This window comes from Chionomys nivalis, chromosome 22 (assembly GCF_950005125.1).
Source record: "Chionomys nivalis chromosome 22, mChiNiv1.1, whole genome shotgun sequence".
NCBI classification, from domain to species: domain Eukaryota; kingdom Metazoa; phylum Chordata; class Mammalia; order Rodentia; family Cricetidae; genus Chionomys; species Chionomys nivalis.
This window is the reverse complement of record NC_080107.1, coordinates 36,251,604-36,276,021: the sequence shown is the minus strand read 5'-3', so window position 1 is coordinate 36,276,021 and position 24,418 is coordinate 36,251,604. Positions and strand designations below refer to the sequence as shown.

General features: G+C 35.2%; 1 protein-coding gene across 7 annotated transcripts in view; it reads right to left on the bottom strand.

Annotated features, from left to right (window-relative positions):
• The window catches only part of Lrp1b (LDL receptor related protein 1B), a 1,777,797-nt gene that overhangs the window by 652,677 nt on the left and 1,100,702 nt on the right, over nucleotides 1-24,418 (bottom strand). For 6 of the 7 annotated variants that reach the window (XR_009056008.1, XM_057755646.1, XM_057755649.1 and 3 more), the window contains exons 21-22: nucleotides 9,096-9,278; nucleotides 126-326 (exon numbers count right to left, since the gene is read on the bottom strand). Coding sequence is in view for 6 of the 7 variants with exons in the window: in XM_057755646.1 (XP_057611629.1) it covers nucleotides 126-326; nucleotides 9,096-9,278 (384 nt within the window). In the remaining variant the exon portion in view is untranslated. The remainder of the gene's footprint in view (nucleotides 1-125; nucleotides 327-9,095; nucleotides 9,279-24,418) is intronic. The other variant, XM_057755647.1, reaches the window with a different exon arrangement.

Sequence of the window (24,418 nt, the reverse complement as noted above, 5' to 3'; positions counted from 1 at the left end):
AGTGCAAAAGGTCTTTTTTGAAAGGAATAAAAGGAATGAATGAGTGCAATGATAATAAGTAGATGTGAAGAAACTAAAATGGCCTAATGTCTGGAGGGAAGAAAATGGGACAGAACAAGCAATACCGCAAAGGTCGCCTTCATCTGACCCATCTGGACAGTCCCTTCTCCCGTTGCAGAGTTTCTCCGGCTGCAGGCACACGGAGGTATCATTGGCACACGGATACTTGGGTGGTCCACACAAGAAACTGTCACAGTCTTCTTCATCAGATTGATCCTCACAGTCAACATCTCCATCACATACCCAGGCATTGTTGATGCATCTCCCTTAAGGGAATGAAAAGAAAATGCATCTGAATTTTGTAATTAGATCGCAATAATGAATGGCCAGGATCATTTCTGTCGGAGAAAGCATTACTTGTTATTAGCGAGAAATCTATTTGCTGATAATTTGGCAGCTGTTTTTTTTGTGACAGCATCAGAACATTCTTCCCAGCTTAAAACTGTTCTTAGAGTCTGAGCATTAATGTTTTCTTTAGTTTCAAATTAACTCCTATATTATTAAATAAAAAAGGGATTCTGTAAATAGTTCAAAGTATATAATAACTTCAGAAATAGACTTTTAAGGTACATATTTTGTGTGTGTTGGTTACTTTTACAGTTTTAAATTTAGGCAAACACCATTAGTTTTGATCCAAGCTGAAATTTAGGCAGATGCTTTATTTTTGGGGAAGTGACGCTTCACTTATATTTGTAACCTTAGCACCTCAACACTTTTTAAAATCTATTTATCCGGAAATGATTATGAAAGTTGCTTCATAAGAGAGCGTCAGTCATGAATAGCCATCATAATTCTAAGCACTAAAACACACTCCTTGAAAATGCCAGTCCTGATTTCAGGTTTCTATAGAAGCAAAATAGCCAATGCAGCTTGGTATCAGCACAAAACCAGATATGTTAATTGATGCGGAAGGATTGAGGGCCCAGATATTAGTCCATGCATGTACAGACACCTGAATTTTAACAAAGATGCAAAATCAAACAAACAACCAAAAACACACAAGAGAAAAGCAAGAACAACTGTCATTAAGAAAATTTGGCATCTCTGTGTAGAAGACTGAAACTTCATCATTCTTTCTCGCCATGCACAAAAATTGATTTAGATCCTAAAAAAACCGCAGTTCTAAGAGCTGGGTATGGTAGTACATACCTTTGATCTCAACACTGGGGAGGCATAGGCTGACAGATCTCTGTGAGTTAAAGACCAGCCTGGTCTACAAAGAGAATTCCAGGACCAAGGCTCTTATACAGAGAAATTCTGTCTCAAAAAAACCAACAAAAACAAAAAACATAAACAAACAAAACAAACAAAAAATCAAAGTAACAGTTTTAGATCTGAAACTGAAACTTAGGAATAAAATCGAAAATACATTTTAGTCTATAAGAATTTTATATAGAATTCTGGTCTTCTAGAAAACAGGACCAACAATTGACCAGCGGCACCTGATGAAACTGAAATACTTCTGTATTCCCAAGGAAACTGCTAATTAGTTGAAGATGTGGCCTACAGAATAAAAAAAAAAAAACAAAAACAAAAAACATGTACTATATCTCTAGCAGTGGATTAGTATATAGAATATATAAATAAGTTAAAAAATTAAACAACAAGAAAACAACAATATTAATAATTGGGTCATGGGAGTTAGTGGAAGGTTCTCATGAGAAAAAATAAAATGGCTAAACATCTAAACTGGTGTTCACCATATCCCAGTCAGAATGTCTAAGATTAGGAACATGATTTGTGACAAATGCCGCATGGGATGTTGGGAACGGGGGAACCTCATGAACTGCTGCAGGGAGAGTAAACTCCCAGACTCTTAGAAATCAGTGTGGGGGCTCCACAAAAACCTAGAAACAGATAAGCCATATAACCCTACTATACCATACCTGGGCATACACCCAAAAGACTATTTCCCAGTATCCATAGCTTCTCTATTCACAATAGCTAAGCATTAGATACAACCAAAATGTTTATCAAGCAATAAATATATAATGAAAATGTGGCATCCATAGTCAATGGCATTTTATTCGACTCTAAAGAAAAAAAGAAATTATGAAATAAGATGGTAAATAATCAGAACTGAAAACTTATTGACTGAGGTATCCCAGGCTGAAAAATATAAATGTTACATATTCTCACTCACAGGTGGATCTTTAGATGTGGGATTAACTGGCCATAATGCTCTTGTTAGATACCATAGGATGTCTAGAATGGGATGCCTTTCATCATGTCAGTAGATGTGTCCCAATGACCTCTAAAATAATATAAACTATTGCTACTGTCCTTGATTGCCCACATCACAAGAACTTGGTGCAAAGACATTATTGCTAAAGATACCCTTTGTGGGGAGTAGCCACTTGTTCGTGGCTTAGACACAAAATAATCACACAGAAACTGTATTAATTAAAGCACTGTTTGGTTCATTAGCTCTAGCTTTATATTGTCTAACTCTTATATTAATTTAGCCCCTTTTCTATTAATCTGTATATTGCCACATGGCAGTAGTTTACCAGCAAAGTTTCAGAATGTCTGACTTCTCTTACTCCATGGCATCTCTCCAGCTTTGTCTTCTGCCTCCCATGTTATAGGCCAAGCCAGTTCTTTATTCATTAACCAATAAAAGCAACATGTAGACAGAAAGACTCTCACACCAGATACCACATACTTGTTGCAAAACATGGATAAATCAAGTTGGTGGTTGGTAATGATTAAAAAGCATCCTTCTTGTTAAATAATCTTTATGGTACCACAGGTGCTATGTGGTCTAGTAGGAAAGGTATCAAGAGTTTATGCACCTGTAAATCCTATGAACTATAGCATTGACTGGTGTGGGAAGAACATTGTCTATGTGAGCAACAGTGGTATGAACATCTTTAATATAGCCAACTGCTTTGTGATTAAATTTAAGATTCACTGCATAGGAGAAAATGTATTTCCTGTACTTATATCTGACCAAAAACTCATGGTTTCTAATTGGAAATAACACCAAAGTATCCTGTAAAGTCATAACTCTATACCTATAGTTAAGATCACAGACCTAATTAGGGATCTTCTTTGTGTGTAGTAAGATAGTGGTAATGCAGAAACTCACAACTGGTCAATGGGCAGAGAAAAAGTGATTAGAGAGGGCTCTGCCAAAACTGAGACAGCTCTATGACCCCATTACAAGGCTTAGGGCCCATGCAGGGATAATGGGAAGAAAGATTATAAGCGAATAAGGTCATGGGAAAGCAAGGTCCTCTAGATATAACAGGACCACTGAACTTAGAAACTCACAGTAGCTATTGTTGCTTGGGAAAGGCATGAACAAGATCAAGCCAGACAACGTTTTAGCAGTGAATCAGGTCTCAATAACTCTCCCACTGAAGAGCTGTAAACAGTTGCCTCTTTACAGGGGAGAGAGAATCCGTTTCCTTTAAAAGTATGAGCTCTTTAAGGTTGAGCATCATCTAAAGGGTGACCCCCCTCCCTTACTTATGGGCAGCACAAACTGAATTAATTAGGTCATAAAAAAAAGAGTACAAGAAAACACGGTGGGTTTTGGAGCTCTGGTAGCAGGTGCAGGAAAGGGGTCAATGTGATCAAAATACATTTGCAAGAAAATCTCAAAGAATTAATACAAAAATCGTATTAAAGAACAATAACAAACATTCTTAAAAGTTCTGCTAACTTTGATACACACCAATAGAATATGTATAAATGTTTTCTTTTTTCTGATTTAAAAAAAAAACTGATTGCTTACCCCCATGCTTTTAAAGTCAGCATGTAGAACACACACTGGGCAAAGGATATTTTTTCCTGTGTAATTGTGTTTTGTTGTAGTTATTGTGGTGGTATTTTTTGCTGCAAATTATTTCTTTTTTACTAATTATTTTTATGTTTTGTAGTTAATTATCATTTCTGGATTGTATATTGTTAACGAGTCCTATGAATTTTAATGTGTACCCAGGGATCAATAATAATTTTATAAAAGATAGCATCATAATGCAATAGGTGTCTAAATAAGTGTTAAAATAAAAAATACTAGGTCACCTACTTAGAAAACATACTATATTTAAATGTCTTAAAATTCATTTGTGGAACTGTAATAATAGTAGCTGGCACTATGGTAAATGAAGTCAAATGAAAACCATATGATCAGTACTGAAGTTTGTTAAAATATTCAATATTATTTTTAACAATAATTACTGAAAATATTGAAAGTAAGTACTGACTGATGCTTCACTAATAGATTTGGTTTAAATCAGGACACATTGTATATTTAATGTTATTAGTAAAATGAGTTCTGTAAATCCCAGGTCAGGTGTACAGAGAGTAGAATGAATGAACCATAAGGGTGAGACAGAAGAATAGGAAAGTAAGGGCAAAGTAAGAGAAAACACATTGGGATAGACTGACCTGTGGTCAAGAAGTGCATAAAAGGTTAGTTAGGCTGTAACAGTGACAGACAGAGAAGCTCTGGGCAGGTTGTATTCCAGTCACTGTGCATTTGATAAATTGTTAGTTTTCTCATCTTTATTTTGTGTGTCAGGAGACTGGAACAGATGTGTGCTAAATCTTCTGAAGTCACTCAATTGCTGAAGTGTAAAGCTGGCCTCAAGACAGATCACTATGACTGTCAGGATTACTTCTGGTGACTTGCAAGGCATGAAAGGATACACAGAACTAAAGACACCGAGGTATACAACACAAGAGAAGGTGGAAGACAGGGAAGAATGAAGTTAAAGGATTGCTTTTTCTGGTTGTTGGAAAACATGTGTTTAAGGAGGGGATGACAATTAGTGTGAACGAAGAAAATAAAAAACAAGAAAAAATGATAATATTTCTTTTCTACATTATATCTTAGAATCACATTGTAAGTGTCCTTAAAAGAACAACAAACAACACAAAACAAGCAGAGCAAGGTTAACCCTAGACAGAATAAACACACAACCAAAGACTTACAATTTTCACAGTGGAAAATCAACCACAAATGCATAATGCTCATGAAAAGGAAATGGGCAAAGTATATTAGTTTTTGTGGCATATAGACAATGAAAACTCCTACATTATTTGTGTGAGAAATAAAGGAAATGATTCCATTGGGTGACTATAGAAGAGAAAGATCCTTTTAGGTCTAAACCCCCATGTTAAACTCACTTTTCATACTGTTTTTCTTGATCTAGTACTAGGACAGAAAACAAAACAATTCAGACTCAGATAAGAACAAGGCTTTGTGATTCAGAGGAACCCGCAATGGATTGTTAGGGCACGCCTGGTCAGCACGGAGCTGGATGCCAGCTAAGGTGAGCCACAAGCTCATCAGCTGGTTTGGTTGCATCATTTCTGAAGGGTCACTTTATACATAAATCTTAACCTGACTTTGAGACCTGACAGGAAAATGTATGTTGTGTCTTTAAATGGAATCTAGTGTGAAAGAGTATGACTTAACATCCATTTATAACAACAGCTACAAAGGCAGTTAATCAAAAAAAGATACCATAAAAAAATGACACCTACATTGTGCTTTTGCCATAGCCCTCATTCCCTCTAGAGAGAGACAAAAATGTGACATGTTTGTTATTACATCTTCAAGAAATGATAAAAATAAAAAAATAAAAATAAATAATTATAAAAATAATGTTTCATTTTTTCTCATTTAAAAGGGCTATGCTAATTGTCACATCCTTCACCATTCTTAACAGGTATTCCATGGGGATGCAGAGATGGCATTGACAAGTTATGAGTCTCTCACTGAAAAGACCTCCACCTCAAGGGATGTACAATATTTGCACTTCTGCCCTGACCTCAGGGTAGTTTAATTTTCAAATTGGCAATCTCATCTCTTATAAATCCTCATAAAAGCCCATGCATGAACTTTTAATAAATGTTTCTTTCAATTTAATTAGCAGTTATGAAAACTTAAAAAATTAAGATATTAAAAAAATTAAGATATTCATTAGTAGGTGAGCACACTTAAAAAATTACACATGTTGATATAACCAGTATGTGACTATACTGTAATTATCTAGTAGTTTCCCTTCTGATGGGAAATCCATTGCTTCTATATTTTTACCTGGAAAACAAAGGAAAACAGATAAGCTTCATTGAATATCTTTGTACATGTATGTATCATTTTGCAATTTTTTAAAAATGTAAACTCCTCAAAATGGGAAGTCAGAATTAATTTCACATTCTTTTCTCACTTGGGAATATTGACATCACTTTGTGATTTAAATCTAAGTTTCTCTTTCCAATATGAAGAATGGCTTTCCACGTGAAGATTTGGATTTTCCATCCTTACCCAATTTGATATTTATTGAATTAGTGCTATTCATAGGTCCAGGTTTGAGAGATCAGAGGTGACAGGACAATGGTCCTTTGAGATAAGATTCTCTGAAATATTGATGGTTGTATTATACTTTAGTTCAGTGTTTCATCTCACATTGTTCTTAATAAGAATTAGAAGCTCTTAATGAATATACACTTAAAAGCTAATTTTTAAAGATTTGTGTAGAAAAAAAGACCATTATAATCAACACACATAAATTTATTACCTTAGAAACTTTTAACTGTCCAAAATAGCATATGAGATAGCTTTGAAAATAAACATGAATCTTCAAGTTCATTGTGTTCTTATTATCTGTAAAACTAATAATTTAAGTAAATAAGTAGAAAATTCAAAAGCCAATAATTGTATGCATACTTTAGATCAGTGTTTATATATACGATTTATTTTAGTGTCACTAATGTTCATAAAAGTCTATATAGAAAATGTTAATGTGGAGTTGTGTATTATGACTTCCAAATATTAATACACTGTGTTCTGTTGCGGCTAAGGGACAGATTATATTTCAGACATTGAGTGGATAAATTATCAACTCCCTCACTGTTTTTTCAAAAGGAGGCATCAGTCTTTTTCACAACCCTGCCTTTATACATTAAATTTTGATGCTCTTGGACAAATTGGCTATAAACATCTTTAATATAAGCATATTAAAGATAAAATCTAAAACTCATAAAAGCACCACTAAGAATTCAGTTTTTTGATAATTTTCAACCACCTCCCTCATATCTGTATTTTTAATTAAGTTATATGCACAGGAAGCAGTCTATAAGAGGTAGACAGAACTCTATATTAGAGCATCAGGCATGGGGCAATGCAGTTTTCAATTAAGTTTTCCTAGATGTCTCATTTATTATTTATCTTTTTACATGTATTTTCTGTTCACGTAAGTTAAAACAATTTTTGCTGACTTTATAGCTAAAAAAGTTATACTGCTATTTAGCTCTTTAAAAATAACTTTGCAGTGTGTGTGTGTGTGTGTTTGTAAGTCAAACAACCTTGAATATCATTCATCAGCCTGACTCCACTTTTGAAAAAAGACATTGTCTCTCAGAGACCTGTAACTCACGAAGGACATGAGATAGGGAGACTGCAAATACCTGCCCATCTCTATCTCCTCAGTGCTAAACTGCAAGTGTATGCCAATATGTTCATATTTTTCCCATGGGTTCCCAGATTCTAACTCAGGTTTTCAGTCTTACAAGGCAAGCACTGGACTGGATGATGCTCTTTGACAGATCATTAACAATTTTTTAAATAGACACACAAAATTATGTATATTTAAGGATTATAGCATTTACTTTTAACCAATTCATAATGTATAGATTGTGCTAAGTGACATATTCAATACTAAAAATCTAATGATTATTTTGAGTTGGGGAAATTTAACATTCTCTCTATTAGCTACTTGGAGTGCTCAATTGGTTGTATTAGTTAATGGACTGTCCAATAGAATCCTAGAATTCCTCATATTTCTCTAAAGAAGACACAAATGGCCATCAGCCACAGTCTCCCCACTCTGTTTGCAAAGAGCTGTGCTACTCCGTTTCTTGCTTGGAATATAGAAAAGGAGGGGGGAAAGCTGAGAGTCCATAGTTAAGCTACCCATGAGCATTTTCACTATAGTGGGAAATTGTAGAGTGACTTAGAATATACTGTGAAACCCACAGGAAACTTTATTATGAAACCTATCAGAGACTCTTTCAATGGTTAGGTTTCACAGTTAAACAAAAGACAATGATGATGTGGGATTTCCCTCTGTATGCTGTGAATACCACTGGTTAATAAAGGATTGCTTTGGACCTATACCAAGGTAGAATTTAGTTAGGCAGAGAAAACTAAACTGAATGCTGGGAGAAGGAAGGTGGGCAGAAGAGAAGCCATGTAGCCCCACCACAAACAGATGCCAGAACTTTAGCTGGTAAGCCAGAGCCACATGGAGATACACAGATTAAGAGAAATGGTTTAAATTAATATGTAAGAGCTAACCAATAAGAAGCTAGAGCTAATGGGCAAACAGTGATTTAAATAATATGGTTTCTGTGTGATTATTTTGGGGCTGAGCAGCCACGAAGCAACAGGCGGCCTCCTACCAACACAATGAATTATTTCTTTTCTTAACATGACCTCATCATCAGGCATGGAAAGAGAAACCAGTAAGTGAGATCTCAAGAGGAACTCTCTGTAAGTAGGAAAAACTGGAAATGTCATGAGACACCTTTATGGAAAATAACAGTATGGCCAATGACACTAAAAAATAATCAGTTTCAAATGGCAAACTGCAGGAGCCAAGTAATGACAATGAAATCTAGGAAAGTAGATGTAAATTAACATGTGTTACCCACCCTTCCCAGTGGCATTTTCATTTGGGGAGAATTTTATCTACGGCATTACTATGTAGGTTAGCACATGCCCTTTTGACCGTGAGATTCCATTTCAGATTCTGAACCCAAATACATTGATCTCAGATTTACATTTTACTCTTCAGGTAAATTTTAGCAAGTTAAACACTTCAATTTCCTCCATGAGTTCATAAAGAAAACATTGATAGGATGGTGTTGGATCTAGAATGCTTCTGTTAGATATTTCACTACTACTACACAGAAGAGGCGAGCTTATCTACCAAAACCTAAGAATCCTTTTCAGAGAATGAGCTACAGATGGAGGCTGAGCCCAAAGATTCTGTTCCCGGGATGTTTATTGTACTCACCTGTGCTCCTGCAAGAAAACTTGGTTTTCTGGTCACACAATCGAATGGTACCATTGCAGCCTTTTTCGTCACTACCGTCTTCACAGTCCTTTTCTCCATCACAGCGCCAGAGGTCAGGAATGCAGTTTCCATCAGGGAGGCACTGAAATTCATTCCCAGTGCAGCCGGCAGGAGAATGAACTTCTTAATTTTAAATGAATAAGGAGAAAATGGGGCAAGATAGGAAAGAAATTGTGATTTTACTGTCATTTTTTAATAATCTTTTTCTCTCTGGGTAATATTATTATGCTAAAGAAATTATATATTTTCGTCTAACAGCTATGAAATGCTCAAGCATTTCAAATCCACTTTTAAAACAAAAATTAGGAGAAAATAATATTTACTGTCTCTTGCAGATTTCCTGAAGGTTTACATAAATGAGTAAAGACACTGTGTGGATGTGTTACTGTTGTCTTAATTAACGCCTTCAGGTACTGTCTTTGAAGTACTTTCTTCAAGTCATGTAAACAAAATCTCCTACGGATAAGATTTTTCTTGATTTTTGACGTTTCTGGAGCAATCTTTTCAAATTACCAAGAAATAAATAACCAAAGAAACAATAAGAACTTTGTGACTAAGAAAACCTTTGCAAATTAACAACTGAGAATTTGAAAGCAAAGAAACACACACAATAAGTAAAATATTTTAAAGATACAAGATTTCATTCCTACAATCAAAGCAAGAAGTTTTAGAGCTGAATTTAATATACTATTAAAGGTTCAAATTCTATTAATGAATAGTAATGCATATAATACCCAGGTATACTACTCTCTGGCTTTTTGATAAAATGAATGTACAATAAATTAATCGTCACTAAGATTAAGGGGATATAAATATTAAGACATAGATATATTTTATACTGTAACAACTGAACAATGTAAGTATAATCAATTTTTTAAAAGTTTTAAAATAGCAAATATTATGAGTATGATATTAATGATATATTCTCCAATATTCTCCAGTACCATTCTAAAATAAGTCTATTGATATATATTTGTGACTTAACTTTTAATGTAATAAATTTATTTCATATGTTGTATTATGATTCTTAGCAAAGATCATTTAATTTGACAATTACTCACTCATTTAATTTGTTGACTTGGTAGCTATTTAAAGTAAGAATTATAAATAATTGACTTACTTAAGATCAATATTCTGATGTCATTAAAGCAATGACCGATACCTAGAGATGTCCTTCTGTCCCCCTGGAAGTGTTACTGTGTGTACTACATGGTGTTTGTAAATAAATATTTTAACTACAATGTTTGCTGTTTCTTCTCCTTGTGGTATATATAGGTATGTTCATTATTTTAAGAATTTTTAACTACAATATGTCAAGTAAATTAATTAAGCTAGCGAAGACTTGAATGACTTCCAAAGAATTGCTGGAGGACTAAATATTAACAATGCAGAGTCAAGAAAACTATCTACTACAGCAAGGGATAATAATAATAATAATAATAATAATAATAATAATAATAATAATAAATAATAGTGTCGCTAGTACAGAGTAGGAATTATAGTCTCCACATTTAAATGCTAATAAAATTTTCTCTATAGATTTTTTCCTGCTTTTTTGTTATTAAAAGTATAAACTCTGTAGGCTATTGCAGCATCTAAAGGCTATTACATACAACTAAATTCTAGTCATTTACAAACTAGAATGTAGCTGGGAATGGTAAATTTAGTGTATCATGGAGAGCCAAGCTGGCTTCGCAGAACAGTTGACTTAAGTATGCATCGACATGTCTTTCATGTGTGAATCCTGGTCTATGTCACATTATTTTCCCAGCTACCACTACCTTCTTGTATACTCTTTACTTATTAATATCTTTGCCTTTATAAAAGGCTGAATTTCCTTGAAAATCAAAAGCACCAAAACAAGCTAAAACTGTATCTTTTATTCAGAAACCTCATTATTAGTTATTACAGTTTATGAAAGTGAACTTATATATAATGTTTTATATTGCTACATATGCTCCCCTAAATCAATATAAGTTACTCAGCACTTTTGACTCTCAACGAAAGGCAGGACTTTCCAGTTCTCTTAGCATCTGCTTTATTCTTATCCATGCTCAATTACAGAGTCCCATTGCCCTATACAGCACAATAACTATGGGGACAGGATAAAACCCGAAGGCTGATGAGAAGCCAAGGACAATGGCACTAGGTTTCGATCCTAATACATGAACTGGCTTTGTGGGAGCGTAGCCTGTTTGGATGCTCACCTTCCTGGACCTAGATAGAAGTGGGAGGACCTTGGTCTTCCTGTAGAGCAGGGAATTTGGACTGCTCTTCAGTATCGAGAGGGAGGGGGAGTGGACTGGGGGGAGGAGAAGTGGAGTGGAGATATGGGGAGGGGAGCGGGGGGAGGGGGCAATATGTGGGAGGAGGGGGAGGGAAATGGGAAACGGGGAGCAGTTGGAAATTTTAATTAAAAAAGAATAAAAAAAAAAACCCCAGCTGGAAATGAAGTATTCACCCAATTCATTTTACTTTGTTAAAAACAAATATGTGAATAAATTATGGAAATCTTTATTAATTTTCCAAAAGTCATGTACATAGTGTCAGAGATAGCATCTACAGCAGTGACTTCTCTGGCCTCTTTATCACAATTATCATTTTGAACTTCTAGAAAGGCTTTAATCATTAAGAGACTCAAAAATAAAATGAAATTGGCTTATACAAAAATATAGAAGAATATGAAAATTTATTTCTGCCGGGCAGTGGTGGCGCACGCCTTTAATCCCAGCACTTGGGAGGCAGAGGCAGGCAGATCTCTGTGAGTTCGAGACCAGCCTGGTCTACAAGAGCTAGTTCCAGGACAGGCTCCAAAACCGCAGAGAAATCCTGTCTCGAAAAACCAAAAAAAAAAAAAAAAAACCGAAAATTTATTTCCTTTTTATATTTAAGTTACTAAAGTTCAGTTGTTTTTCTAATAAAATTTAACATTTATTTTACTCTTCTATAACATCATGGTAGAATTTAGCTTTTAATGAAAAGTTCTATAAACTCTATATTGACTCAGACACTTTAGCTTTCCTAGGGCTACTCCATTAGCTGGTGGTCAGCGAGCAAAATATGTAGAAAGAAAGAATCAGAAATTCTGGGTAGTGATGACCATGGCCTACGTATCAGGAGACAAGGAAGCATGTAGAAATATAATAAATTACTGTATAAGCAGGAAAATACATCCGTGAAGAAAGTAACCAATGTGAGGAGTAGAATGAATTCTAATAATGTCACTGAAATCAGGATGGACCATCATAGACCCATTATGCTGTGACAAAATACACGGACAAAGTCTTTGTATTAAATTGGAAAAGTTTTAAATATTGCCTTTGTTATTCAACCATTGCAGATTTGGAGATAACTATTTCTTTGGTGTTCATTTAAGCCAACAAGAAGGTATAAAGAAAGCAAGACTCTAGAAGGTCCACATCAATCCTGAAAGGAATATACTTTATCATAGTTTGTCAGCTAAATCTACTCAGATAGATTTGGATCCTATAATCTCAATCACTTCTATATAAAGGCTAATCAACTGGACATGTATTGAAACTTTCATTCTTTATTACCAGAAAAGGCTGACTTGATTATAAAACACTAAATATGAGTTTAGTTACAGAATGAGTCATAGGAGCCAAATCTAAAATGATGGGGGAAAGCTACGAAAACTTTAAGATGGTAAACTTGCTAAGCAGAAAGACTGTAATAGGAAAAATTTCAAAAAAAGAGTTAGTTTTAAACACAAACAAAGAAATATGAGTTAGTGAGAAAATAAGGTCTGGATGGTTGGGGCCTGAATTTTGTGGGTATTTATTAATAACCATGGTAAAATAAATTCAATTATATCAGTACTGGAGATTTTGAAACACTGAAGTAATGATAACATAATTCGGTTCACATTGTCAATTTTCCCTGGCTACTGTTTGGACAAATGGATAATGTGAAGCTTGAATCAGCGTCTAGATAACACCAGTTGTTGGACTACCCAGATCCAAATAGCAGACGTGGCTTCTGCTTCTGGAAACATTTTACAGGGTAGGGGACACCCAGATAAATGTGCAGTTGCCAAGCAACATCATAAATACTCATGGCAGGAGCAAGTGCTGTGAGGACAGATAAAACCAGCCTAGCCTTGGTGGTCTCTCATGAGCCTATCTTATGACAGAAACAAAGCAGGAGTTCAGAATCCTATTTTATAATCAGTCAGAGGGAAAAGGAAGTGAATAGGAAGAGTCTTTGGTCTCTCTTACTTTAGGACCCAAGATTGAACACACTCTCACATGCTAAGAATTATTCTACCACAACCTACATCAGTGGAGATCAAAGATTTATTAATTTGTTTTATAGCAAATTTAGTAGATTTTTAAAAACTGTGTGGAGTGTGGGAGCAGAAGTGACAAGCAAGAAACAGGCAGGTAGGGCCTAGACCTAGCAAACCATTTGTATCATGCTAAATGTTAGATTTAAGCTGGAAGGAAAAGCAGGATAATAAAAATAATATATAGTTTGATTCTAATGATTGCATAGACATTCCAAGTAGATAACTTCAGGAATATTTACATGATGGATAGGAAGAATGTCTATTACATGTTAAACTCTCTCTCTCTCTCTCTCTCTCTCTCTCTCTCTCTCTCTCTCTCTGTGTGTGTGTGTGTGTGTATGTGTGTGTGTGTGTGCGTATGTGTGTAGAATCAAGATGCACACATTTACCTATCTATTTCCTCTTCTTGAACACTGGTTTATACTGAAGTCACTTCCCCTAATATACACAAATACACACAAACATTTGCATTTTTCATTCCCCCTCTCCCCTCTGCTTCCTCTTCTTACATCATTAAAACAACCTGAAAAGAGCCCATACCTTTTTAGGCATTTGTGAGTTCTTTTCTTTCAACGGATTTTTTTTTTTTTAAAGTTTTGGAGTTTTATTCATCTTAACTCTCTTGCCAAATACAATCGGGTTCTGTTAAAAGTTGCTGATTTTCCTCTGTGCAGAGAGCAACATCCCTCAGAAAGAGCCTACAAGGATTGCTCTAACATTAGTTCCAAATGTGACTCCCCTGAGTCCTGGCTGCCTCAGCTCTAAGGCTTGGCACAGTTTGTCTTAGTGTTATGGTTGTCTCAGTGGAATGCTCTAGTTATGGCTGTGTGTTTATGTGCACGCTCATGCTGTTTTACTCTGTGTTTCCATGATGCTGATGCTGGTTATTATATTTTTAACTAATGGAATTTTACTGTATTTTTTTTTTACCTTGAAGCTATTTAAACCAAACATACAATTTGGGAAATCTAATGAATAAATAAATAAATAAATATAGAGCCCTGGAGGAAATGTAGCAACTGATAGTAGAATTTATCTCAATATTTAAGTGAATCTGCTGTGACTAAACATTTGCAGTTGGAAGACTAGCAACTCTACAAAAAACATAGAGGAATTGCAATTACACACACACACACACACACATATATACACACACATTTGGTTTGGTAAGTGTGCTAAAGTCTTCCTTACTCTCAGAGGAAAGAGAAAAGAGAATATAGGTTTAGAAATATGGTAAATTATTTAAAATTTGAGTCCAATCTGGAGAATTGTTTTTATTGCTTTTTTATTGACTTTTATGTCTTAGCTTGATATCTATTGTTCACTGCTTTGAAAATTATATAGCACTATGTTTCCCAAGCATCAAGTCTCTTGCAATTTATGAGTCACATATCACTCTGTCTGGTCCACCTTTCTTTCTAGATCTTTGTTTAACCATTATTATTAATATTCCTTTGTGGATGGAGACAATTATTTAAGACTTACTTTCCAGATATTTTTATCCATCACAGAAACCAGCCCACAGCAAATTTGTGGCCTCATCCTACTTATCAATAGATGGAGAAAGCTTAGCTGTTCAAACCTCAGGGAGCTTAAATTTCCCCTAAGAATATTGGGACTTTTGGGGGGGGGGTTACAAACTTTATGACTCAAATCTCTCTCTCTCTCTCTCCCTCCCCTCTCTCCATCCCTCCTTCCTTCATCTGTTTCTCCTCCCTGCCCTAATGCATATTCAGCTCTTCACCAGGACTTGGTGACTGATGGAAGGCCAAGGTCTAGTGGATTTGCCTGGTCATTATCTTACTGTATTATTCCCTTTACATCCCTTCTCTCTTCTTCATCTTCACATGCTTCCAAAACACAGGTTGGATACTTTGTTTAAAAGCAAAACAAGTACCTTTTTATTGTTTAATTGCATTCTACATTTTTCTCCATTCCCTTCCCTTCCTCCCCTCTTCCCTTCTGCCCTCTCCCGTGACCCACCATACTTCTAATTTACTCAGATCTTGTCTTTTTCTTCTTCCTATTTAAATCCATGTATGTCTCCTTTAGAGTCCTCTTTGCTGTCTAGGTTCTCTAAGATTGTGAATTGAAGGCTGTTTTTTGTTTGTTTGTTTGTTTGTTTTGTTTTATATCTAAACGTCACTTATGAGTGAATATATATGATATTTGTCTTTCTGATCTGGGTTACCTCACTCAAAATGGGTTTTTTCTAGATCCATTTCTTTGCCTGCAAATTTCAAACTATCATTATTTTTTATTTCTGAGCAATATTCCATTGTGTAAATGTACCACATTTTCTTTATCCATTCTTAGGTTGAGGGGCATCTAGGTTGTTTTCAGGTTCTGGCTATTGCAAATAATGCTGCTATGAATATAGTTGAGCACATGCCCTTTTGGTATGAATGAATTTCTTTTGGGTATATATCCCAAAGTGGTATTGTTCAATCTTGAGGTAGATTATTTCCTAATTTTCTGAGAAATTCCTATCCACACACCTACAAACACCTGCTTTTGAGAAAAGAAGTTAAAAATATAAAATGGAATAAACAAAGCATATTCAATAGTGGTGCTGGCATGACTGGATATCAATATGTAGAAGAATGAAAATAAATCCGTATCTATCACCATGCACAAAACTCAAGTCCAAATGGATCAAAGATCTCAACATAAAGCCAAAACCTCAAAGAAGAGAAAGTGAGAAATAAACTTGAACACATTGATACAGAAGAACATTTCCTAAATATAACCTCAGTAGCACAGACAATGAGAGAAACCATTAATAAGTGGGACCTCCGGAAACTGAGAAGCAAAGGACACAGTCAAGAAGACAAGAGGGCAACCTACAGAATGGCAAAAAATCTTCATCAACCCCACAATGAACAGAGGACTGGTTTCCAAAACATACAAAGAACTCATGAATCTTGATATCCAAAGAATAAATAATCTAATAAAAAATGGGGTACAAACCTAAACAGAGGACTCTCAAAAGATAAATCTCAAATGACGGAAAAACACCTAAGGAAATGAACAACATCCGTAGCCATCAGGAAAATGTAAATCAAAACAACTCTGAGATTCCATCTTATGCTTGTCAGAATGGCCAAGATCAAAAACACTGAAGCCAGCTTATGCTGCAGAGGATGTGGTTTAAGGAAGACATTCCTCCATTGCTGGTGGGAGTGCAAACTGATACAACCAGTTTGGAAAACAAGTACCTTCTGAACAGTCAAATGCAGTCTAATATAAAGTTTGAAATGCTTATCAAGACCATGAAATACTAAGGGGCAATGAAAAACGATTTCAAATTTTGATATATTTGTTGTTTGGATCAGTTAAAAGGGCTGAATAGGAAAATATTTAAAGGATTGTGTAGAAGCCCAAACACAAACACATTGCTTTTATGTTAACACTTAGACATAAACACACACAAAAGCATGATACAGAACTTTTAATCCTCTCTAAAAATAACCTATTCCCCTAGATCATTAAATGAATAATAAAATTAAAACTAGAGAAAGTTTTAGGCTACTTCATATTTCAAATATTTCAAATATTTCACACAAAATCAGAATATAGTAGAGGTAATTAGCTAATGAAAAAACAAATCATTACTGAAGTGCATGTTAATCTGTAGAATTTTCATATAAAAAGCATAAAATTAAAGTCTCTATGATGAAATCTCAGAAAGCAGTGATTATCTATGTGAAAACAGTTGTAGTGTTTAAGTGTATGACTCTAAACACTAGAGTAATTTCTTCGGAGGATTTTGGTTGATTTAATATAGAAAATAAAATGAAATACAGCTAAATTTTCACATAAGTAAGGAAACAAATGCTGACTGCTCTCACTGTCTCTGAAGAAGTTTAAAAGCTCTTTTAGCAGCCATGTTCCCACTGTTAATTGCTTTACTCCCACAACATCATGGACACTACTTAATCATTGAGAGGTGAAGCAATTATTTTGTAGATTGCCTTTTTTCCCCTATCCATTTTTTGTTTGCTTCTTTCTCAGCAATATCTAGTCTTTCTCTCCTAATAGCTGTAAGCCAGTCTGACCCTGGAGAATCTCAACTTGACTAAGCCAAAATGTGAGAAACCAGAAGCACATCTTGACTGTGAAACGTAGAGAACTATTGGGGTTACTCTTTCCGCTTCTGTTGAAAGGGCAAGACACAAGATGAAGCCTAGTGTCCTGTTTATTCTAGATGCTATCAAACTTCATTACTCTGGCATCAAGATGCATAATTATTCTCTCAATACAAAGGCTATACTGCCTTGGAACAAGTACAGATCCATTTATTAACAATTTTCTGCAGAGTAATGATGGGAATGATAGACTTCATCAATAGCAAACAGTGTTCTCCTCACATACAAGACATTTATATAATTTATTTCAAATTTCCCAGTAGAAACAGTGTGGATTTTAAAACTACCTTTTCTAGCCTCATGTACTGTGGATACCACAGATCTTTCCTTCCTATCCTCCCTCTCTCTACTCATTGCTTTATTCCAGGTCCCAACTCTATCAGATACTACCAGCTAACCCTAAGGGCAATTCTACCAGGGATTAAGATTAGGCTACCTGCAGTTCTCCACCTCTCTGCTCCTCCAGTCCCAACTTCCTCAGCCTTACTTCAACTCTGTAGCAGAACACCTTCTGTAGTCTTTTTTTCCTCTCTGCCTTTATCCACAGTGAACCACAAAAACCTTCCCTTCCAACCTTTCCCCAATGTACCCCAGTATCCCAATTTTCAACAGCAGCAGCAGGCATTCCTTACAAACTATGAACAAACAAACAAACAAAAACAACAACCCCCCTCCCCAGTTGAGCAGGCCAGGGAAACAGGAAAGCTAACTGAAGACTTCACCATTCCCTCTCTCTGGGTTCAAAGCCACTGTCACATACTGAACACTATAGTAGACCCTTGACTAAAGGTGACCTCTTTTCTCTGTCTGATCCCATTTCATGGAGACAGAAATAACCTGATCGTGGTCAAACTTTCTGCCTGCCTTCCTCCTTTGAACTCCTAGCCTATTACTATTCCTAACTGCCATCTCTCAGTACCCAGAAACACACTTTACCATGAACCATCATTGGAAACAACTATCTAGTCCAAAGAAAATTTCCTATGAGGAAAAAGTACCATCATACCTGCACATACAGAGAGGAAACAGAAACCAAGGAAGAAAACACTCTCACAACAAAAACACATCCAGAAATCAACATTTAAACCTTCAATCATATCCCAGATGCACAAACACCAACATAAAACCACAATAACTGCCAGGGCAATATATCTCTACATAGCTCAGGCATACTAACAAAGCAGGCCCTCTTGTCTGGACTGCTTAACTGGACACAAAAAACCCGCTGAGATAGGACTGCTGAACTTGCCAAAAGGTGAGATGAACTTGTGGGGTTCCTGATTCATGTCTACAGACATTCTGCAGGATACAGAAGAAAGTGACAGAACTGTCTTTGAAATTTCCTGCTTCATGGAAAAGTCTGTTTTAGGCTGAAGATGGATGCCCCAATGGTACAAAATAACTTTGGATGACTATGCAGGCAGCGAGATGTCTCTGTCATTTCTAGAGTTTTGGAAGTTGCTTACTTATTATTTACTTAGGTAATATTATATCCTTCTGAAGTCTTTGCTGGAGTTGAAGAATAGATAGATAGTTATAGGTTTCCATTGTTATGATAAAAGATAAAATAGATATAAATATTGTGCCTGTAATTCTTGTTTGATAACTTTTTTGTTATATATAATTTTACAATGTTAAAGTTGAAGACTTCTTTTTCGTTTAAACAGAAAAGGGGGAATGGTGTAGGGGGATCTTCTTTCTAAGTGTTGCTTTCATTGGTTAAATAAAGAGACTGCCTTGGCCTTTTGATAGGACAGCAGTTTAGATAGATGGAGTAGACAGAGAAAGAGAGCTGCCCACCATGAAGCTGCAAGGTCAGACATGCTGCATCTTTCCTGGTAAGCCACGGTCTCATGGTGACATACAGATTATTAGAAATGGGTTGAATCAAGATGTGTGAGTTAGCCAATAAGAGGCTAGAATTAATTGGCCAGGCAGTGTTTAAATGAATACAGCTTCTGTGATTATTTCAGGGTTAAACTAGCTGGGCAGTGGGATCACAGCCTGCTCCTGATTACTACAGAGAGTGGTGCAGAATTGTCTGTATTCTGTCAATCATTTGAATAAACACTGATTGGCCAGACAGGAAGTATAGGCGGGTCAACCAGATGGATTGAATAATCTCACACTAGCAAAATAAAATTTAAAAAAGCAAACATAAATGCACACATCATCATCATCAACACCACCATCACCCAACCACCACTACCAACAATAGAAAAGGCAATTAGCAGGAACAAAAATTATTGGACATTGATATCTGTCAATAGCAAAGGTCTCAATTTCCCATTAAAAAGACACAGACTAACAGAATGCATGTAATAACAGGATTCATCCATCTGTTTTATCCAAGAAACACACCTCAAGATCACTTAAGCAAAAGAGTTGGGAGAAAGATGGTCTAATAAAAATGGACCTAAGAAGCAACTGAGGCAGTTTTTTTAATACTTAACAAAATAAACTTCAAACCAAAACAAATCAAAACTGATAGGGAAGGACACTACATACTCATCAAAGAAAAATCCACCTAAATGACATTCCCATTCTTAACATCTATTCTCCAAAATCATATAAACTCAAGTCTATAAAAAATTATCATGGTTTAAATTATGTATTTGATCTTCACACACACAGATAGTGGGAGACTTCAACAACCCACTCTCATAAGTGAACAGGTCATCCAGACAAAAACTAAACAGAGAAATACTGGATATTACAGATGTCATAAATCTAATGAAGACAATAGATAGTTGGAGAACAGTTCACCTAGATGCAAAAAAAATATACCTTCTTCTCAGGACTTCCAGGAATTTTCTCTCAAAATGACCATATACTTAGAAAAAATAGTCTCAACAGATATGAGAAAATCGAAATAACTCCATGTATCCTATGACACTAAAGCTAAAAATCAACAGAAACAGTGGAAAGCTTACAGACTCATGGAATCTGAACCATTTTCTACTGAATGAAAAATAGGTCAAGACAGAAATAAAAAAAATGAAAGACTTTCCACAGAAATTCAATGAAAATAAATGTACAGCATAAGCAAACTTATGGGACACAATGAAAGCAGTGCTAAAAGGAAAGTTTATAAGTGCCTACACAAAAAACCCGGAATGATCTCCTACTATCAATTTACTAAACATCTGAAAGCTCTGAAACAAAAAAGAAGAAAGTATGCCCACAGGGAGTTGAAGGTAAGAAATTATCAAACTGAGGCCTGAAATCAATAAAATAGAAATAAAGATAATAATACAAAGAGTCAACAAAACAAAGAATTGATTCCTTGAGAAAATCAGCAGGATAGACTGACCATTATCCAAATACAAGATACATAGAGAATAATCAAATTATTCAAATCAGAAATGAAGAACATATGTGTTCTGAAAAATTCCATCTGGAAATATCTAAAGCTGTTAGACTCAGCAATGCATTTGTATGCAGAATTGACACAGAGAGCAATAATGTTCTTATATACAACTGACAAATATACTGAAAGAAAATTAACACTTTTTACAATAGCCTTAAATAGTATAAAATAATTTAGGGTAACTCTAACCAAGCAAGTGAAAGAATGGTATGAGAACAATTTAAAGTCTTTGAAGACAAAAATTGAAGAAGCGATCAGAAAATGGATAGAGCTCTCCCATTCTATGAATCTGATATATAGGATGAATATTGTAAAATGGCCATCAACCAAAAGCAATTTACAGATTCATTGAAATCTCCATAAAAATTCCAACAAAATTTTTCACAGACCTTGAAAGGACAATTCTCAAATTCGTATAGAACAACAAAAATGTATATAAAAATGATCATAAAAGAACTGCTAAAAGTTTTATCACTTCCTATTTCAAGTTGTATTAATAATAACCACATAGTAGACGTACTAAAATCAACAAATAATAAAACGGACCTCCTGGGATTTAGAAGCTTTTCTGAGGCAAAGGACACCATCTTTTGGACAAATTAACAGCTTAGAAAATAGGAAAAGATTTTTTTTCTAGCTTCCCATCTGATAGAGGAGTAATATTCTACATATATAAAGAACTCGAGAGACTAGTTGCCAAAAAATCCAAATAATTTAATTTAAAAATGGGGTACAGGAACAAACAAACAATTTTCACTAGAGGAATTTTGAATGACTGAGAAACACTTCAAGTTCAAGATTCTTAGTCATCAAGGAAAAAAATCAACACGACATTGAGATTACATTTCATGCTAGTCAGAGTAGCAGTCATCAACAACACAAGTGACAGCTCATGTTGGTGAGGATATGGAACAAGGATAGAATAAGGATGAGTGTTCCCTCACTCATTGTGGACTGTAGTAAAAATATGTACAACCACTATGCAAATCAATATGGCAATTCCTCAGAAAAGTTGAAAATTGATATACCTCACAATCCAGCTATAACAATCTTTGACATATACAAATGAACACTCATCCTATGACAAGGACGCTTTCTCCACTCTTTTAATTTCTGCTCTACTCATAGTAGCCAGGAACTGGAAAGAAGCTGGATCTCTTTCAACAGAAGAGTGGATGAAGAAAATACTGGACATTTAGAAAAGACTGAGAATTATGCAGCCATTAAAAAACTAACAAGAAATTTATAAGCAATGAATGAAAATAGAAAAAAAGTCTGAATGAGGCAATGCAGATACAGAATATTGTATATATTCACTTATATGTAGATATGAGATATTAAATAAATGATAACCAACTTACAATCTGTAGACCTAGAGACTTAGGTATAGATGGGACTAGAATATATGGATCTTCCATGGAAAGAGGAACTGTATTGGATTCTATGGTGGACTGGGGACAGAGAGGAAGGTAATGGGGTAAAAGAGTGGGGAAGAGAAGGAGACACAGGGTTAAGGGAGAGAAGACACAGGTAAAACTGAGGGGCATTTGAGGGATGGTATGGAAACTGAGTGCCTCTCCTCAGAGCTCAGTGCACCCTATCGAAAAGGAGGCAAAAAGAAAGACAGAGGAGATGGAGGAAACCCGGAGATCAAGGTTCTTCAGATCAGATGATCAAGGCTGATAATAACTCACAGAAACCGAAGCAGCAAGCACAGAAATGACATGGGTCTGCATCAGGTCCTCTATATATTATAGATTTCAGTTTAATATATTTATGGGATTCCTGAGAATGTAAATGAATGGGTCTCCGATTCTTGTGTCTAACATTGGGGATCTTTGCAACTATTTTGTGTTGATTTGTCTACCTTAAAGAAAATAGTTTCTGTTTTATTGTATTTTATTTTTTGTCATGATTTGTTCTTTTTGGTCATGGTATCGCTTAGAAGCCTGTTCTTTTCTGATGAGAGACAGAAAGGGAGTTTACCCAGAGGGAGGAAAAGTGGGGAGGAACTGGAAGAGGTAGAGGGTAAAGAACCTATAATCAGGATATTTTGTAGGGGAAAAAAGAATCAGTTTTCAATAAAAGGAAGAAAAACAAAAGTGATCTTTTCCTTAGTAATTGAATGAAAATCCTTTGAGATTTCTTTGCTATTGATGCGAAAATGTTTGCAGTATTAAAGTTCAAATGAACTTAAAGATATAATTTATCTTGGAAAACAATGTTTTCTTATAGATAAAATCCATTAGTAATTAACATTGTTTTGATATCTCAGTATTAACTGTTTCCAAAGAAAACAAATCAATCTAGAGAGAATAAAGTTAATTCATGCAGTTTATATTTCATTGAAAACAGATGTATCTTTATCAACATTTAGCAAAACTTAAATTTACATTGAATTTTATTTTGTGAGGGAGCAATTTATACTTTCATTAGGACGAGGAACTATGATTTTTGTCAATGCTTGATTTGCAAATTCCTTCATATTGAAAGTCACACTTCTTTCTTAGTCAAATATATTGAGAATTACTGGCAATGATATTGTTCTTTTCCTCCACGCATATTGGTATATTTATTTAAAACAAATACTCAGGAAAGGTGTTGGAGGAGGAAACAGCAGGATCAATCAGGCCTGTCTCTAATGACAGTTGTAGAGGCAGACAGCCCCTCTCACCCAGGCTACACAGAAGGCCTGCAGGTTTGGCAGTAAAGCTTGGTGCTACGTTTTGGTGCACATATGGCAACCCTAGTTAGTTCTTCTGTATATAATATGGAAGGAGAGAACTTGCCCTCCCCACAACTTGCCCCTCTTTCTCTCTCTTTTCTAAATAAAATAGTATTTCTCCATTTTTTTTTCACAAATTGAATTTGTGTAACTTCAAACACTCAGGTAGAATCTCTAAATCACAAAAATCACAAGAAAGAGGAATAAAGGAATGTACACAAAAGGGAAAAAGGAAATGAAATTCAAGATTTCATCACAAAACAATACAAAAGGTTAGTATTGGAGAAACTGAGGGGGAACTTGCTTTAATAGATGTTCATACAAGAAGAAAAGAAAAACCCTTATCAGCTTAAAAATATGCAAATGAGTGACCACATGCCCAGATTCTAGGTCCGTCTCCTAAATTAGCAGAATAAATGAAAAAGATCCACCCTTGCTGTCCTGCTTGTGTGCTCTGAGGAGAAGGTACCCTATAGATGGGTAGGAGGTGAACCTTGTGCAGGGGTGTTTTTAGTATGCATTTTTAACCATTAATGCAGCAAACTTTTCTGTCATTTTAGCAAACTTTAGAAATAATTAGAAACTACCCTTTGAAGGTTTTCATGAAAGAAAAATGACAGGGTGGCTTATTGGAACTACTAAAGCAAATTTTGGTATTTTGTTTCCTATATGGATAAGACTGAATTCTACTGCTTATTTGACTATTGCACT